Raw genomic sequence first — 16,914 nt, 5'->3', positions numbered from 1 at the left:
TTCGGTCACCAAGGACTCTTCGGATACACCACTCGCCATTCGCCATTTACAATCCACCGCACCGCAACAAGAGCCGGCTGTCAGGGCTTGTATCGGTCTAGCGCCCTTTTAAAAAATTGCCTCCCCGTCTGTTGGTTTAGTGCCTGGCACCTTGTGACAGCGCGCACCCGCTGTCTCGCCGTCTGCTTGAATCATTCATACCCGCCCTGTCATTGCCTGCCTTCCCACCTCCCATAAAGGAGTTCCCGTTCCTGGGACCACAATCCGGCCTCTATTATGACCACCTTTTTGGCTCCCCACCCATTTCCAGATGAGCCTGTATCTATCTACCTCAACAGACCTAAGGTACAGCCCCCCCCCCTCCCCCTTCGTCCTGCCCCAGTTTGCCTTGGTACACGACTTTGTCCACAAGCAGCCCTCCATCATATCTTCACCAGGTCGTTGGCCACGATCGATATCCTGCAGATCCTATTCTACTATCTACCGCGGACTTGTCGGGCCTGGGTCGACCCTCCCCCCTCCATTCCATTTTCCGTCACCTCGTACACTAGTCTGGTCTGGTCCCAGCCCGTCACCTCAGGCCAAAGTGACTCGTCTGCTGCTTTGCCCTGCCGACACGGCATTGATGTTCCATCGTCTCTTTTTTCTTTGAACAATCTCACATCTGGACCCCTGTAACCTTCCCCACACCCAAAGTTGCCGCGCCGCTTCTCCTGTGAATAGCTGCCGGCCTCGTCGCCCAGCAAGGTAGCACCTCGGATTTACCGGACCAGATTCCCATACAGATTGTATATATATCTTCGCTGTCCGCGCCAACATCATCGACAAACCCATTTCACATGTTCAGCAAAGGCAGAGTCACAAACAATCATTCCCTCACTCCTCGAAATACCTTCAGAGTTCATCACATCTTTCTCAAGGACACAGCCTTGTGTCCGGTTCTGCCAGTGCCGTACTACCTGCTTTTCGGCGGCGAACATGGCCCCGTCGATCCCAGTTTCCACTCAAGGTGGAATGTTCCATACCTGTTAGTATCTGCCAGCCTTCGGCATAATGGTGTTTCCCTGGCTCATAAACATATAGTTCAGGGAGTAACGCCGCAAAAACAAACGTCCGGTAGCCAGGAAAGCGGAAAGTCCGCCGGCTCCAACACTTCCAAGAGAATCACCACACCCCATGCGTGTGCTGAATGCAAAAGACGAAAGATGTGGGTATCACCCAACCCTGTCTTAAGACTCCAAATCGCCTAATCGTCATTAGCCGCTGTGATGGCCAACAGCCGTGCGGTCAGTGTCTTTCAAGCCGGGCCCCCAAGCGCTGCTTCTATGACAAACACCGACAGCGCGTCATCCCTTCAAGAAAGACTCTCGAAGCCCTGTCACAGTCCCTTGAGGAATGTCGGTCCATCTTGAAACGGCTGTTCCCTAACCAAGACATTCAATCACTGCTCCCGCTCTGTCGCCAGGACCTCCTCAGTCTGCTTGAACGCCCTGTACTTGATACGGCGACTGCGCTTCCATCCCCGCCTCTGAATACTTCTCCTCTCTCACAAGAGCTGGAATCTCCTGTTTGCTCCGGTTCCGAGCGAGGCTTCTCCAGCCTCGAGTTGATGCCCGGCCGAGATACTGAGTGGGACGAAGAGCGCCGCGTACGCGACCCCATCCCCATCGAGGCCGACGACGTGAACGCTCTTTCGCTATCTATGGACCGGCAATCGTCATACCTTGGCGCCTCTTCGATAAAAGCAGCACTGATGTGTCTGATGAAGGTGCAGCCTGCACTCCGAAACTCGCTCACTACGCCGCTCCACAGCGCCGAAGTCATGCATAACTTCCCAAGTTTGCGTCAGAAAAGCGCGGTAACCAAGGATACGCAGCGCGTCCCCTGGTCGTGGAAAGGCCAGACGCTGATCGATGCCTACTTCAAGCGCATCCATGTATTCGTCCCCATGCTCGACGAGGCCGCCTTTCGTGCCGATTATTTGGAAGGCCAACGATTTGATGGCCCTTGGCTCGCTCTTCTGAACATGATATTCGCCATGGGCAGTATTGTGGCCATGAAGTCAGATGATTACAACCACATCAACTACTACAACGAGGCCATGGAATATCTGCCAATGGACGCTTTTGGCAGTAGTCACATTGAAATGGTCCAGGCTTTGGCACTGATCGGGGGTTACTATCTCCACTACATCAACAGACCGAACATGGCCAATGCTGTTCTCGGTGCTGCCATCAGGATGGCTAGCGCCCTTGGGCTTCACCGAGAGAGCCTAGCTCAAGGTTCAAGTGACGTGGTCGCCGCCGAGACCCGTCGCCGTACTTGGTGGAGTCTGTTCTGCCTCGACACTTGGGCAACAACAACAATGGGGCGACCCTCGTTTGGTCGATGGGGCCCTGCAATCAACATCAGGCCGCCCGAGTTCGGCGTCAATCAGACCCGAGACTCTTCTCAGCACGCGGGCATCTTGCCACTGATTGAGAACATCAAATTCTGCAAGATTGCCACCCAGATCCAAGACCTGCTGGCGATTTCGCCCCTTCTGCGTACAGAGGATCGTTGCAACCTTGACGGTCAGCTGGTCAACTGGTACAGCAGCCTCCCATGGCTCCTCAGGACGACCGATCCCTGCGCTGAGCCGCTGTACATTGCGAGGTGTGTCATGAAGTGGCGATATCAGAACCTACGAATGCTGCTCAACCGGCCGGTTCTCCTCAGCTTGGCTAGCAACGGCTCCCTCTCCCAAGTTGGAGAGCAAGATGTGACGGCCATCGAGACGTGCCGCGAAATTGCCAAGCACACCATTGAGGACATTGCAAGGGAATGGACTCGCAACCAAATGTCGGGATGGAACGCTGTGTGGTTTCTCTACCAGGCTGCCATGATCCCTCTGGTCAGTGTTTTCTGGGAGTGGAACAGTCCACGTGTTCCCGAATGGCACCAGCAGATCGAGACGATCATTGATCTGCTAGAGGCTATGGAAGACTGGTCATTGGCAGCGAAACGTAGCCGAGAAGTAGTGTGGCGAATGTATGAAGCCTCTCGACAGCCATCCGTGCGGTCAGAGAGTCCTCTGCAAGGGATGAGTAGCGATCAAGGCTTATTGTTGGCGGAATCAGAACTGCACATGTCACCCATTGGCCTGGAGCCGGAAGGGATGGGCATGATGGGCATGCTTGATCAGCATGGTCTCTGGGATCTGGACGGCATGTATTGGGGCCAAAGCCCGGACCAGAGTGTGGACTTTACCCCCTACACCGTCAACGAGCAAATGATGCACATGGACTATGGTATGATGGGCAGTCAGACTGCAACAATAGGGGGCGACTTCTTCATCCACTAGTGTGGGCACTTTGGTGGTACATTCCTCGCCTGGCACCCCTTTCTTTCATTCTGGTACATATTTTCTCTTCTCTCACCCAACTTCACTCTGTCTGGATCACGGAGCTTGAAGAGGCGCCACTTCCTCATGCCGCTGTACATAGTGTGGGTTGCACAGAGGTGGGCAGACGACGCTTGGCATCACTGAAAAATGGGTTATAACGACAGTACACAATATGGAGAATATCCGAAATGATGATGACGATGTATATCATCCACCCCTCATATTCAAGATCAAATCAGAAATAGCAGGTGACGGACCGGATTCAGACTTAGCCTGGACTTTGACTTGGGCCAGTTTCGCAGTCCTTTTTCTGTACGAAAGAATCGGCGGCCTCTGAGTGTCAGCAGGACGAGGAGGGAAAGAGAGAAGCAATTCGAACCTACGACCCTTGAGAATCCCGCATGAGGCATAGCGTGACGACTTTGCTGCGAACGACATAAACAACTGACCTGAGAGAATGACTACAACTCCCGAATGATACGGAGCTTCATGAATATGGCGAAACTATGGAAGGCCATACCGCCTTTCACTTTCATGGTGGAAGACCATCCCATATCACATTCTGTTCCGGTGTGTTTGGGGGCAGGGATGTCGGCATCAGGGACGAGCAGGCCGAAGAAAAGCGGGAGGTAGTATCAATTAACTCCTACCCCTGAGCGAATATGTGTAAGCATGCCGGCCGTACCTTACCTCAGGTTGCACAACCATCCTCAGTCCAGCAAGAGGCAAGGATAACAATTCAGCCTCTAAGTAATTTGACGTATGTGCGTATTGAAAGACGGACCGACAGGGATCGGCTAAGATAAACCTAGCGGGACGTGAGCGGCTGGACCGGAGCAGACGGTTCGAGAATGGGCCACCAGAGTCACTGTATAACGTAGTATGGACGGCTGGTGTGAATGAGGTGCTATAGCCCGAGGTATAGTAACTGGACTAGGATAGACGTGCAGGTGTCCGAGACGGTAGTGTGATTGGGCGGATAAATGTGTTGTTGGGGTGGGCTTCGAGGAGAGGATGGTCATCTGGATTGTCGGGCCGTGGCGACTTTTTTTTGGCTCCCTTTCAGGGAAGATGGATGGGGACACAGAGTCACAGACGATGAATGAGATGTGACGGAGGAGAACTGACCCTGGTCAATGTTTGTCCATCACCAGTACCCCACATCAAGCCTCGTCCCGTGATACATGCCCATGTCAACTCCATGCCGTCTCCCCTCCTCTTCCTTTGATCCATGCTCCTGCTTAAGCGTTGCTACCCCATATGTTTATATCGCAACAATGATAAGTGCGGACTGCACGAGGAAGTCTCGTCCGTTCTTGTGTATCTGCTACTAAGCTGTCTCTCGTGATCTGGGCAAAGGGAGTAGTGAACCCCACATGTCACGACTGGACCCCTTGGACTACCTTATATAGCGCGGCGAGCTAGTAGTGGTAGACACGACTTAGACGGATGAATATATCGTATGAAGGAAATGGCCATAATTGAGCACCAGCTAATATTTCCTGAGAGAGAGGACTCGTTGCTCGATTCCTCTGATTAGCACTTGCCCGAGATAGGATTCTATAATATGGTTAACTATCTCCCAATATTATTTTGGCTCAAGGAAGGGGGGGTATCCGGCAGCGACCAAGTTTTCGCGGATGTCTCGATGCCAACCCTTCTCGAAGACCCCTCCATCGTAAATAGATACGGAAAGTCATGTATTTTACATTTCAGGCCACCTCGCACCTTACCCTCTAGTCTCAACTAATGAAACGAACCGTATACGAGTTGTCAACTGAATTGCTGGCCCCACTGGCAGAGCTATAGTTTGGGAAGGACTTACAGCCATGATGGTGGGCCAATCGATAACGGCCGATGGACCGATACATGGAGGACCGCAATACCGACTTCCCGGGCTACCGGTGCCCCATGACAGGTCAATTTGATGACGCTAATGTTGGGCAGGAGTGTCACTGAGACTTTTCAATAGCCTCTGAATCCCTCGCATGGTTTTTGCTGGAATCTAGAGAGCGTTGCTGGTTAACACAGTGAGCCTAGTCGACGACGTCTGGTTGTCATAACTGCAATATCATGGTGTTTCCACGCCAGACGATTACACATCTGGTAATAAGGTGACGCTTTAAACCAAGCAATTGAAGTTCATCAGTGTGACTCGTTGATTAGGTAGACTAAGAACTTCGCAAGGCGACTTAGGCAGTTTTCCTCGAGAGGAGGCAGGTATCTTGCAGTACTTTCCAATTGTGGACTACTGTGCACATTAGGCATGTACCTCACTTCCCTATCCATTCATGTAAGGGAGCAAGGGAGAGAAGAAAGTGAGTTACGGAACTTTGATCGAACAGCACAGGTGCCATCGCAGCTTCATCAATGTCGCCGACACAGCATCTGGGCCAACCCAGTGATGCATTGACATTCTGCACCAGAACACATTATTCCGCGCCGATTCTCGGGCGTGCCGCGTAGAATTTCCTGTGGACACGAGCAATAAGCCTTCACGAAAGATTTGGCGTTGCACGGTATTCATCCTTGACTTTTTCTAACGAAGCTATCCGTTGCCATCGCCGAATGATAAAGCAACCCAGCGTTACCTCCTCCTCGGTACTACAGTGCGTGGTAGCTGGATACATCCTCAGCCATGGAACACACACTCAAATGCAACGTTCTAAAGTGTCGAAAGGAGCTTAGCGACCAAGCACTGGTCACTACGTGCAGGTGAGCAGGGGAATGCTGCAGACCAATTGCTACCAGAACTGACAAACCTCGCCCGACAGTCATATATTCTGTACCGAATGTTCAAACAACCATGGCCTTACCGGACAAGTTCAAGAGCGGCACAGAACCTGCCCTGCGTGCAGGTCCCAGATCATCAACCCCGACGACGCGGTGGTGACCCATCTAAACTTATCCGAGGACTACAAGACAACCATATTAAGCGGACTGAGTCCAAACGTTATCATGGAATGTGCAGGAAGAGCACTGAGTTTCTGGGCTTACCAGACCACACAGGAAATGTAAGCTCTGACTTCTACCAGAAGCTCGAGTTGGTTCGTTGACCTAGGAAGCGTTTACCAGCGATATCTTGAAAAAACCCTGACAGAAAAGCTAAAGTCACTGGACATGAGGTTCCAAAGAAACGTGGATGATGCCAACACAGAAATTATGTGCCTTCGAGAAAAAGTGCAAGGCAAGTCCACCAGCAAGACGAATTTCTATCTCTGGCTTTGAGTATGCTGGCTAATATCCCAGCAGCCCTTTCAGATAACTGCGACAACGAGCGACGCAAACATGAAGAGCTTGCATATGCCTACCAAGAAAAAAGCCGCAAGCTCACACAGATCCAAGAACTCTATGACCGAGTAAAGAGGAAAGCCGACCTTGGGCAGATGGAGGCTGCTGCGATAGACGCGATTGAATCGAGTCTCCGGTACGGTACATACGCACCGGACTCTGATCTCCCGGGTCCTACCACGAGGTTGAACATATACGAGCCGCAAAGAGAACCAGTAAACCATGACCCTTTTCATTCTATTGGGCAGGATCGAGGAAGCCGGCAAGCGCACACCGGTAAAGGTCCAGGGGCGCTTCGTGAGGATAACGCCTGGTCAAAGTCCGGATCGGTGCAAGGCCAGCCCACCAACGGCTCTATGCTACCAATTCGTAGGCTGATGGCTGATGCAGGCAGTGTTATACAGACTCCTCGCGGAACCCCTCAGGGGCATGACGCAAAGAGCCATACTAGACTCGGGCTGCTTACAGCTTCCGGGCTAGCCACTTCGGCTCGTGGCCACTCTGGTGCACACGAGAACGATACAAACCCACGACACCCACCAGTTCCGCATGGTTACGGCCTAGGCGTAGGTCTTTCATCCGGTATTAGAACCAGTCACATTGGACATGGTAAACATGACGGTCGCGGCAGTCATGGTCCGATGGAGCGCAACATAGCTCGGTCATATTCTCAAGGTGCCTGCTGGCCTCACAATTTCTAATGTTTCGTCGCTGACATCCGATGATAGCTGGTCAATGCCCGGCTCTAGTGCCTACAACATTTGGTCACATACCGAGTCCATGATAGAAGCCATGATAGCTGGTATCGATTGCCAACCATACCTGCTTTCAAGGGTCTTGCGCTCGAGGTGGAACAACCAAGGGAGGAACGGAAACAAGGCACGAAAGCGCACAAGTCAAGCATGCCTTTAGTGGAGAATCGACGGCGAAGGAAACACATAGTATGGATACAAGGACAAAATATTGTGCAAGAATGGATCACGGAGTGCAGCTGGGAATAATCCCCTCCAAGGACCTGGGCAGCACATGTTACGGCCCGATGAAACTCTGTTTGGCAGCCAGCGTCAACGCAGAGGAAATTGTCTTCCAAATGAGCAGGAGCAATTAGCGAGCTGGCAAGTGCTGATGCGTAATGCCAACAGCAATTCAGAGACTTCCAGAACGATGCAGTCGCCGTGCAATGGCACTCAACGTCATACTAAAGAATGCCAACAAGCCGAATGTGACTATGAAAGCTCATGGTCTGTTGACCAGAAAGAACAGGCAAGGTTGATGATGTCGTCATTCGTGCTTGCCATTGGCAACCGGGGGTTATGGTTTATAGCAAACGTGTTTTGTGAGCCGGGGCCCAGGGTGTTGGATATGAGTGAACTACCTAGCAGCGCAGTGGGAGGTTTAGGTTCTCGTCCCATCAGAGCAGGCTGGTCACGGTCAGCGTTGACGTTAGGGGTCACAGACGCTGCGCGGCGAAATGCGGATGTGATTCGCTGCAGGCTTAGAGGGGATAATGTGATTTGCGTATGACGTTAGACTCAACATCGGCGCTCGGAGGATTCGGTGGTCAATTGCGAGCGGGAGACATGCGTTGGGACGAAAACGGGAGTTGGAAGATGGGAGGAAAAAAAGGGTGGATGATGCGGAGAAATCTGGAGATGGAAGCGTTGGATAATTGACTTAACACCAGGGTTGGAGCCCGGCGACTGGACGGGCTTGCACTGCGCGTATAGGTAGGCATTGACATTAATTTGCTCCAGTTAGACATTTCACAGTCGGAGAAGCATAGAAGCATTGGCATCTTGTAGCAGATAGAGTAATCAAGGGATTAAGGAACGAAAGCACATTGGTGAACCGTTTTTTGTTTACTTCCATCCATATACAGTCACATGCAGAAAGTCTGGGCCCACCCCGCATTTATACTATCAACCGTCTTATAGAGTCAATACCGCGGCGCTTACGAGCTGTACAGCAGGCCCGGGGATGGTATACACGATACTGATAGACAAACAATTAGCTTTTAATTGAATATACTCTTGCCATATATATTATTAATTTTGTGGTTCTATTCGTAGTAAACGTGATGGGGTAGATGTGTGGGCTGGAGGGAACTAAGGGGGTGGGCCCAGACTTTTTGCACGTCACTGTATATATATCCATCTGTTCTCGTTGTTTTGGATTTCCCCTTGCAGAATATTGGTCGCTGATGGTAGGTATACCGAGAGTGTGTCTAGGTCTAGTAAGGCGAGGGAGTTTACACGCGTAAAGCCAGTCATGTACTCGTATCTTATCTTTGCCTATCTCAGTACTGGTGGGCCAAGGAGGAAGACACAGGCAGGCACTCCGAGGTTGTCATTCGGTACCTACCTAAACAAGGAGTGACGGGGTGGGTACGTATACCTTATCCGCAATCAACCGGTCTCGCCGTGATAGGTACACAACACCTACGACAGCACAGTCCACACTAGTGAAACCCCTGTCCGTCGCGACTCTGCAAGGTTGGTTGAGAAGAAACTTGGCGACATAAGCGGAACATTCCTTGACCGACCGTAAACGGATTGCACTGATTGCGTGGCAACAGCCCAAACTACATGGCACCCCGTGTTGTAGATTCCAGAGGACATTGCAGGCACCGTACTTTGTTGTTTGTACTGTGTATCCGCTATGATAGAGAGGGCGAGCGCCACGACTTTCGCGACAGAGAAAGATGGCTCCATTCGTCGCAGATGATATTAGCAGAGAGAGATAACCAGTGCGCGGTGTGCCACCTACTTACATAGGTACCTAAGGCGTTCCGTAGCCTTCCATGGTGGCGGCTGGCCAATGTGACACGCCAAGTCAGGGGTCCAACCAAGTTCCGTGATCGAGTGGGTAGAGGAGGGAACCCACACCACCTGGTCGCGCGACCATTGACATCCGCCAAGCTTTCGGGGCATCTATAGAATTCGTAGAGTGCATAGGCCAGTGATAGGCGGGAACAGCGTCTACACTACCTGATTTACTGGATCTGTACAGTGTAAGGAACCTACCTACAATGTACTTATGGAAGGAGAGACGGATGTCTTGATGTGGTCCCTCGAGGCCCTTTTTTTTGTTTCTTTCTTTCTTTCTTCTGGACGCAAGGTATAAAGCTCAAGGGAGGGTCGAGGCCCAATATTACAGTCTCACCAGACTCTAGTATGTGACAGAAGGGGGTTTGGCGAGGCAGAGGCGACTTTGCTTTCGCAAACATACGCCGTATCTTCGAGTACTTGCGTCGAGACAGAGGCGGCAGCTTACGTCGTAATTCGTAAGGTACGGTAGTACCTTTCATTACGATAACCCTCACAATCTACCTCTAGGGACAGTCGCTAGTTGACCCGTACTGTGTACTTCCGATTTCCAAGAAGAGACAGTCATAATCAAACATCAGATGGTTACGTACTCCCTGTTTGAAGATGAGTCTCTGCCGCCGCGCAGTGCAGCCCAGCGCCGCACCTCTGACCGTCACCCCTCTGTCAATCGCTGTTCTCGTAAGGTCAGACTGAAAAAAGAAGACCAGTGCGAAGAAGCAGGTTGGCGCCTCGAGCCTGCAAGGCTAATCTAACATAACTCTTACGGCAGCGCACAGTGTTTGGCACGCTGAGTGCAGTGTCACACCCTGCCACTCAGTAATCCCCTGCCCGTAGAGTTCCAATACGAGCCCAGACTATCCGTATTTCCATCTCTTTTTTTGTTCTCAAGCCATTTCCCGTTCGTCTGTCCACTCAGCTTGTGGCAACGACTGACTACCTACCCATCCCCTCCAAGTCCAAGTTCAGTCCCAGCTCGACCCACCGAATCTCCAGACTTCTCTCTCCCTCCCATTTCTAGCTTTCCCCCCTGACGCTGGCAATCAATCAATCGAGCAATCAATTGCCAACCTTTGCCAGCCTTCGTTCCCGAATCTCTCCTGAACATCCCTAGGATGACCGACGCTCGCTAACTTTCCACTCGACGAACCCCGGGTAATCCATTCCGAACGAATCTCTACCCATCACTTGTTTTGTAGTTCCGACTGCTGGCCTTTTATTTCTCTTGCGATAGCATTTCCGCATTCTTCGCCACGCCGCCCAACTACCACCGACTTGTATACCATTACGAACAACCTTGGTCTCGAACGATACACTTGGACAAGAGGCTTGAAAGAAAACCACGAGCCGCGAACAAAAGCGCTACACGGTTCGTCAAATCGCTTCACTACTCCATAAAGAAACGCATCATCGCCCTACGCCGCGATCCCATCTATTTTCCCGTCCCTCTCGCATCCAACGATCAACAACCGTATTCTAGCGACCTTGGTCACGGCGCAGCCCAACGGCATCAGCTGCTCCTCATGGGGAAAAAATGTACGCAATCTGACATGATGACCAGCACGCTCCGAGCCTACATCTTGAATCACAGTACGCTGACCGAGTGCTTATTCGTACAGGGCGATATGGTATCATCTTCGACGCGGGTTCCTCAGGAACGCGTCTATACGTTTACAAATGGAAGGATCACGCCAAAGCCATCAAGAATGCCTCTATTGATGAACTACATAGTCTGCCAAAGATCAAGTTGCAGACGAGCAAGAAGACGCGCCCCGGCGTGTCGTCCTTCGCCGAGAAACCTGAGGAGATCGGTCGCGAACACTTGCAGTCGCTCATCGACATAGCTCTCAAGGAAGTGCCAGACAGCAAGGTTGCAGATACACCTGTTTACCTCATGGCCACCGCTGGCATGCGTCTTCTTCCCGATCACCAACAAAAAGCCTTGCTAAGGAACATGTGCTCGTATCTCCAGCAAAACACGCGGTTCTCGCTACCCGATTGCAATACCAACATTCAAGTCATATCTGGTGAAACGGAAGGGTTGTATGGTTGGCTCGCCACCAACTACCTCTTGGGTGGGTTCGACCATCCCGACAAACACGCGCATGGCAAAGGCCACCACACCTACGGCTTCTTGGATATGGGGGGCGCCTCGGCGCAAATCGCATTTGCCCCGAATGCTACAGAGGCCGAGAAACATGCCAACGATCTCAAGCTTGTTCGCCTGCGAACCATTGACGGCTCGACCGTCGAGCATCGTGTTTTCACTGCCACTTGGCTTGGCTACGGTGCAAACCAGGCCCGCGAACGATATGTCAATAAGCTTGAGGAGCAGTACGGTAAGCCTGATGGTCTTGAGCTTCCGGACCCATGTCTGCCTGCTGGACTACGAACGACCCTCGAAGGCGAACCGGTCGCTAGCGAGTTGGCGGGAAAGGAGCTGTCGCTTCTTGGTACCGGCCAGTTTGACGAATGTCTTAAACGGACTGAGCCACTACTTGGAAAGGACACACCATGTGAAGACCAACCCTGCTTGCTCAACGGCCAGCACGTGCCAAGCATTGACTTTGATGTAAACCATTTTGTTGGCGTGTCCGAGTTCTGGCACACTACGCATGGAGTTTTCGGAAAGGACCACAAGACGGCATATGACCTGGCAACGTATCAGAAGAACGTTGTGGACTTTTGCACCCAGGACTGGTCGCAGATCGAGACAAACATCCTTGCCAGGAAAAAGTCCGCTGCGGAAAAAGCTAAAAATGCTCAAGAAGCTTGCTTCAAGGCATCCTGGCTCATTAATGTGTTGTACGAAGGCATCGGTATTCCTAGGCCTGGCCTCGAACACACCCCGAACCCTGGCCTGAACGTTACCAAAGAAACCCTGGAGGATGCGAAGGAAAAGGGGTTTGTTGACCCATTCCAACCTGTTAACGAGATCGACGGCGTTGAAGTCAGCTGGACATTGGGCAAGATGGTTCTTTACGCGGCAGGCCAGGTGCCGCCCAGAGGCACAGCTCAGCCAGTCGGATTTGGAAGCAATGTTGCTGGGGCTACGGACTTTGAGCCGGCGGGCTCTAGCTTCTCACCCGTCACGGTTGAAAACGATGACGATGACGACTGGGATACTGCCGACGAGCTGTTGGACAAAGCCAAAACCAAGTCGGGTTCCGGCATTCTGGCCTTCCTCCTGATTCTGGTAGTTTTTGCCTTCCTCTTGCGCAAGCGTGATCGCCGGTCTCGCTGGTTTGGCAGGGTTGCTTCTGCCGTGCGGGGAACAAGACGTCCGGGCAGCCCCCGGAAGTTCGGACGGGGCTTCTTCGCCAACAAACTCTTTGGACGGTCCTCGGCGACTTACGAACGGGTCCTTGAGGAGGGCGATGCGGACCAATTCGAGCTAGGCTCCGTTGAGTCAGACGAGAACGAGCACTCTGACAGCAGCGAGGGCTCTCGGGCTGGCCGGTCCTCAGGACTTGCCACTCCAAAACTCAATATTGAGCGGTTCGATGATGTACGTCCGCCTTTTTCCATGGATCGTGGGGGTTTAGCGGTCAGAACAGAAAGCCGAGAGAGACTTGTACCAAGTGCGGTTAATGCGGGCCGTCGCAGTCGTGCCGGTAGTCCAACAAGGCTGAAAAGTCCACTCATGAAACCACTAGGTGAGGATTAGGAGGCAGAACTGCCCACAATTTGCAGTGTAAGAATAATCATTACGGGAAGCGATTGGATAAGAGTGTTTTACCGGTGTTTTACGTTTTTTTCCTTGCTCCTGAAGTTCCGTTATTTTCTTCGAGGGCGTTTCGGGACGACGGTGATTTCCCGGCATTTCACCCCGCTAGGAGTTAGGATTTGAGGCAGAATGGCGCTCCCGTCACATGAGTATCACGGGCCGCTTAGACGATATTATTTGGGATGGCATTGCATGGCACTGAGCTTTTGCAGAACTCGTGTTTGATTCCTTGCATCTGGGTGTTGTATGACACCTGATTGTTAGCCCTTTCCACGTGGCTTGGACAGAACTTCATAGTTAAAAGAACAGGGCATGTCTGGTCTATGGTTCTCAATAACAGCAATATTTTCCTTGGGGGTATCAATTAGAATGACTATGTACGGATTACAACGTGGCTTCGTCGTATCAGTCCTGCGCTCTTTCAAGAAAGCTGGGGTCGGATCTGACACGGCTCTCGAACTTCTTCCACCACTCCTCGAACGCTTTCAATGGCACAACCTCAACGCCACCAGGCCCAGCTGTGCCACTGAAGCTCGCGAGGAAGTTAAACGCGTTCTTGATGATGTTTTGCGCCAAGAGCTGCGTAAACGGTTGGGAAGCGGCGCCCGATTGGGATGACCGGGTTGCCGAGAGCTCCTGGATTCGCGAGAATACCGACTCGGCCGGCTCAATGGAGACACCAACCATAACACTGTCGGTATTTGGATCTCTGTCGCTACTGTTGGTGCTACCCCCGGCATTGATCTTGAAGGTGGCGCTCTCTTTACCCGTTCCTATACCGCCGAGGAATTTGAAGTTTGGGGTCTGACCCGTGGCTGTGGCGGCGGAGACATCGGAAGCCGTGGCGAAGTAAATGGCAGCGGCAGTATTCGGAGGTAGGACGATGCCGGGGAGCAGTAGGACAGTAATGTGGGAGAATGGTCGGACGGCGGACACGGAGTAGAGGAAGGAAGTTTCTGAGGGTGCCGATGTTGGGTCCGTTAACAGAGGCTGACCAGCCGGAACGATGCCGAAAAGGGGACCGGACATTGTCGGTTGGGTGAGCTGGATTAAAGGAGTATTTGTAAATAGGCTGTCCAATCTGGCGTAGTATGGTTGTGCCGGTATGCTGCTTCCACCGTGTTCTTGCTGGTTGCTGCAGATCTTGGCGAGATGATGGTATAACCCGTCAACAAATAGTTTCAGTGACGGAATCCAAAAGGACAGTAGAGTTGGACAGTGATTATACAAGGGATGCGTTTTAAGGTTATTTAAAGACGGCCGAGACTTCGCTTTTAATACACCAGCTTCTGAGAGTCAATACGGGCCCTTTGATGGTCTTAGGAGGGGGAAATGTGTATGGTAGGTAGGTAGGTAGATAGGTACGATCTAACCAATCGTCGTTATGTTGGAGAGTGGGGCTAGCAGCAGCAGCAAGAAACCCCGAGACGCTGGGAGAAGAGTCGATTATATTGACCAATCATATCTTTTTATCAGATCCGCCGGCGGCTTTTAGTTCAGGTACATCGTATGTACGTACCCCCGAACGCGTGCCAGCTGTATTAAGAGGTACCTAGCCTGAATAAATCAAGGATTTCCAGCGTTGGCCTGTATTTTGACCAACCAGCCTGAAAGCAGGTAGCGATCCGTCCTCGAAACCTCAATGTTCATTGAAACAAGCAGGCAAAAGGTACTTGTCTCACAAGCATTTTCTCGGGTCACGGCCAAAGCCCTTGTCTTCACCAACACCCCAAATCTCATGTTACGAACGCTATACCCCCACCGCACACTCCATTCAGTCACGCGAACTGCGAGCAGAAATAACACTTTCATGATGAAGACTTTTACTAATATCGATCTCATCGACCAGGTAGACTCGTGAGAGCCATCTCCTCCACTAGCACAACTCTTGAAGGCTGAACCCCACAGCTGACCATCAATACAGATACCCGTACGCACAGTGCAAGACTCGGCCTGACGAGACTCCAGAGTCCGTTTACACTCTTGTCTGGGATGATGCCGAGGGCGAGGTGCCGCTCGGATACGTCCTGCCCCGAGTTGTGGAGAAGCTACTCGAGGTACCCGACAGTATCAAGGGTAAAGTCCAAGTTGATTCAGAGAAGCGCACCATCCGCGCCTTTCAGGGATCGACATTGAAAAGTCGTAGCAAGCTGGCAGCGGATCTAGCAGACTACTGGAGGGCCAGAGACACCTTTCCGATCCTTCGAGGTTGGCGTGACGAGCTGTGGCCTGTTTATGGCCGCCATGGTGAGCTTCTCTTTGACATTGAAAGGGCTGCCTCTGGGTTGTTTGGCGTCATGAGATATGGCGTTCACATGACGGCCTTCGTACACTATCCGAATGTAAGCCACGGAATCAAGATTTGGGTGCCACGCCGCTCTCCGACCAAGTCGACATTTCCCGGAATGCTGGACAACACAGTCGCTGGTGGACTGGTGACGGGTGAAGACCCGTTTGAGTGCGTAATCCGCGAAGCAGACGAGGAAGCTAGCTTGCCAGAGCAGGTTGTTCGCCACCGAGCAAAGTATGTCGGCGGGGTTACGTACATTTATGTTACAGAGGCAGAGGCGGGCGAAGAGGGGCTCATCTATCCCGAAGTTCAGTGGATTTATGATCTCGAACTACCCGAAGACATTGTGCCACAACCAAAGGACGGCGAGGTCGCCGAGTTCAGCCTCTGCACTGTTGAACAAGTTCTGGAGGGGCTAGCACAGGGCCAGTGGAAACCCAACTGTGCGCTAGTCGTTCTCGACTTTTTTATCCGCCACGGCATCTTGACCAGAGATAACGAACCCCATTACGACCGAATCGTGCGAAGAATCCATCGAAAAATCCCGTTCCCTGGGCCGCACAACCAAGACTCGTCTCTAGGGGCCATTGACGAATAAGCCAGCGAGAGTTCGGAGAAAGGGGTATCTTATTATCGGTTCAACCCGCCCTTTTCTGTTTCTGTTATCTTCCTGAACGTCCTTGATCCAGACCAACTCTCAGCTCTCGAAATCTCCTCGGACAGACTCAGGCTCGATGGACTTCGTGCCGCCTCGCGTTTCGTGCGCGACGAAATCGAACGGAAGGGAGCTGGAGGCCATCTATTGTGGGTAGTTTAAGCACGTTGTTCATCATTTCTTGATCAACAAGTAGACATAATCGACTCTCAGGGGAGTAAGCTTCTTGTATGGGCCTTCGAGAGACATCAGGAGACCGCCAAAGGAGACGTAAGCCTTGCTATAACGAGGGTATCGTCAGTTTCCAATGCTATGGACAATGAATATTCGGCGCGAAGACTAACATGGTCTGACCGTCGTCGGCGTCCTCAAACTTGTAGATTTTTCCGTAGCATACGTAGTCAAACATATCGGCCAACGTAGGCTCTCGGTCTTGGTTGCCTTTGGTGACGTCCCTCCATCCCTTCTCATCATCCTTGCTCCCGTCGTGGGCTAGGGACGTCGCCAATACCACATGCAGGCTGTCGGATACAGAGGTGGGGAATAGCTCAATGTTGATGTCGAGGGTCATAAGGGTCTGGTTGTCCGTAGAAGTAGCGGAAATCCGGGCGACTCGGTCGTACTTGGACTGATCGTAGTTGGTGACAGTAAAGGACTCCTCAAAGAGAGTCACATCACCGCTGCCTGACATGCTTATGAGTGGGTGTTGTGAAAATGGCTTCGAGGCAGGAAATCTGGTTT

At 51.9% G+C, this 16,914-nt stretch overlaps 9 protein-coding genes across 9 annotated transcripts; 6 read left to right on the top strand and 3 right to left on the bottom strand.

Annotated features, from left to right (window-relative positions):
* Positions 1–978: 978 nt before the first annotated feature.
* On the top strand, positions 979–3,435 carry LY79DRAFT_601491 (fungal-specific transcription factor domain-containing protein; the record flags this gene model as incomplete). Its single annotated transcript, XM_060561844.1, has 3 exons — positions 979–1,027; positions 1,084–1,207; positions 1,261–3,435. The coding sequence occupies 3 exons, from the start codon at positions 979–981 to the stop codon at positions 3,341–3,343; spliced, it is 2,256 nt and encodes a 751-aa protein (XP_060417155.1). The 3' UTR covers positions 3,344–3,435.
* Positions 3,436–5,781: 2,346 nt separating this feature from the next.
* LY79DRAFT_678807 (E3 ubiquitin-protein ligase CCNB1IP1) lies at positions 5,782–6,924 on the top strand (the record flags this gene model as incomplete). Its single annotated transcript, XM_060564511.1, has 4 exons — positions 5,782–6,100; positions 6,160–6,399; positions 6,451–6,549; positions 6,615–6,924. Coding segments are annotated over exons 1-4 (726 nt in total), but the record flags the coding sequence as incomplete, so codon positions are not given.
* Position 6,925: 1 nt separating this feature from the next.
* LY79DRAFT_58860 (uncharacterized protein) lies at positions 6,926–7,581 on the top strand. Its single transcript, XM_060560936.1, has 2 exons — positions 6,926–7,351; positions 7,405–7,581. The coding sequence occupies exons 1-2, from the start codon at positions 7,033–7,035 to the stop codon at positions 7,458–7,460; spliced, it is 375 nt and encodes a 124-aa protein (XP_060417153.1). The 5' UTR covers positions 6,926–7,032; the 3' UTR covers positions 7,461–7,581.
* On the top strand, positions 7,204–8,277 carry LY79DRAFT_544216 (uncharacterized protein). The gene is made up of 2 exons (XM_060557110.1): positions 7,204–7,351; positions 7,405–8,277. The coding sequence occupies exon 2, from the start codon at positions 7,703–7,705 to the stop codon at positions 8,198–8,200; it is 498 nt and encodes a 165-aa protein (XP_060417152.1). The 5' UTR covers positions 7,204–7,351; positions 7,405–7,702; the 3' UTR covers positions 8,201–8,277.
* Positions 8,278–8,708: 431 nt separating this feature from the next.
* On the bottom strand, positions 8,709–10,106 carry LY79DRAFT_544215 (uncharacterized protein). Its single transcript, XM_060557109.1, has 2 exons — positions 9,447–10,106; positions 8,709–9,381 (listed from the first exon to the last, which is right to left on the bottom strand). Exons 1-2 carry the CDS (start codon positions 9,604–9,606, stop codon positions 9,038–9,040), a joined length of 504 nt encoding a protein of 167 aa, XP_060417151.1. The 5' UTR covers positions 9,607–10,106; the 3' UTR covers positions 8,709–9,037.
* Positions 10,107–10,817: 711 nt separating this feature from the next.
* LY79DRAFT_58788 (GDA1/CD39 family protein) lies at positions 10,818–13,401 on the top strand. Its single transcript, XM_060560834.1, has 2 exons — positions 10,818–11,037; positions 11,121–13,401. Exons 1-2 carry the CDS (start codon positions 11,025–11,027, stop codon positions 13,166–13,168), a joined length of 2,061 nt encoding a protein of 686 aa, XP_060417150.1. The 5' UTR covers positions 10,818–11,024; the 3' UTR covers positions 13,169–13,401.
* Positions 13,402–13,574: 173 nt separating this feature from the next.
* On the bottom strand, positions 13,575–14,552 carry LY79DRAFT_544212 (uncharacterized protein). The gene has a single exon (XM_060557108.1). It carries the CDS (start codon positions 14,255–14,257, stop codon positions 13,634–13,636), a length of 624 nt encoding a protein of 207 aa, XP_060417149.1. The 5' UTR covers positions 14,258–14,552; the 3' UTR covers positions 13,575–13,633.
* Positions 14,553–15,041: 489 nt separating this feature from the next.
* On the top strand, positions 15,042–16,116 carry LY79DRAFT_509555 (NUDIX domain-containing protein; the record flags this gene model as incomplete). Its single annotated transcript, XM_060554064.1, has 2 exons — positions 15,042–15,085; positions 15,153–16,116. The coding sequence occupies 2 exons, from the start codon at positions 15,042–15,044 to the stop codon at positions 16,114–16,116; spliced, it is 1,008 nt and encodes a 335-aa protein (XP_060417148.1).
* A 231-nt stretch (positions 16,117–16,347) lies between these two features.
* Positions 16,348–16,864, bottom strand: LY79DRAFT_577310 (RNA polymerase Rpb8; the record flags this gene model as incomplete). The annotated part of the gene is made up of 2 exons (XM_060559870.1): positions 16,348–16,453; positions 16,518–16,864. 2 exons carry the CDS (start codon positions 16,862–16,864, stop codon positions 16,348–16,350), a joined length of 453 nt encoding a protein of 150 aa, XP_060417147.1.
* Positions 16,865–16,914: the final 50 nt, after the last annotated feature.

Source organism: Colletotrichum navitas, assembly GCF_030913465.1.
Source record: "Colletotrichum navitas strain CBS 125086 chromosome Unknown LY79scaffold_12, whole genome shotgun sequence".
Taxonomy (NCBI): Eukaryota; Fungi; Ascomycota; class Sordariomycetes; order Glomerellales; family Glomerellaceae; genus Colletotrichum; species Colletotrichum navitas.
The sequence above is the reverse complement of the archived record's forward strand: the minus strand, read 5'-3'. Positions and strand labels throughout refer to the sequence as shown.

Coding starts and splice junctions, on each gene's coding strand:
- LY79DRAFT_544216 (XM_060557110.1), top strand. CDS start 7,703: ATGTTACGGCCCGATGAAACTCTGTTTGGCAGCCAGCGTCAACGCAGA.
- LY79DRAFT_58860 (XM_060560936.1), top strand. CDS start 7,033: ATGCTACCAATTCGTAGGCTGATGGCTGATGCAGGCAGTGTTATACAG. Junction 7,352..7,404: donor AGCTCGGTCATATTCTCAAG/GTGCCTGCTGGC, acceptor ATCCGATGATAG/CTGGTCAATGCCCGGCTCTA.
- LY79DRAFT_544212 (XM_060557108.1), bottom strand. CDS start 14,257: ATGTCCGGTCCCCTTTTCGGCATCGTTCCGGCTGGTCAGCCTCTGTTA.
- LY79DRAFT_544215 (XM_060557109.1), bottom strand. CDS start 9,606: ATGCCCCGAAAGCTTGGCGGATGTCAATGGTCGCGCGACCAGGTGGTG. Junction 9,382..9,446: donor GGAACGCCTTAGGTACCTAT/GTAAGTAGGTGG, acceptor CGACGAATGGAG/CCATCTTTCTCTGTCGCGAA.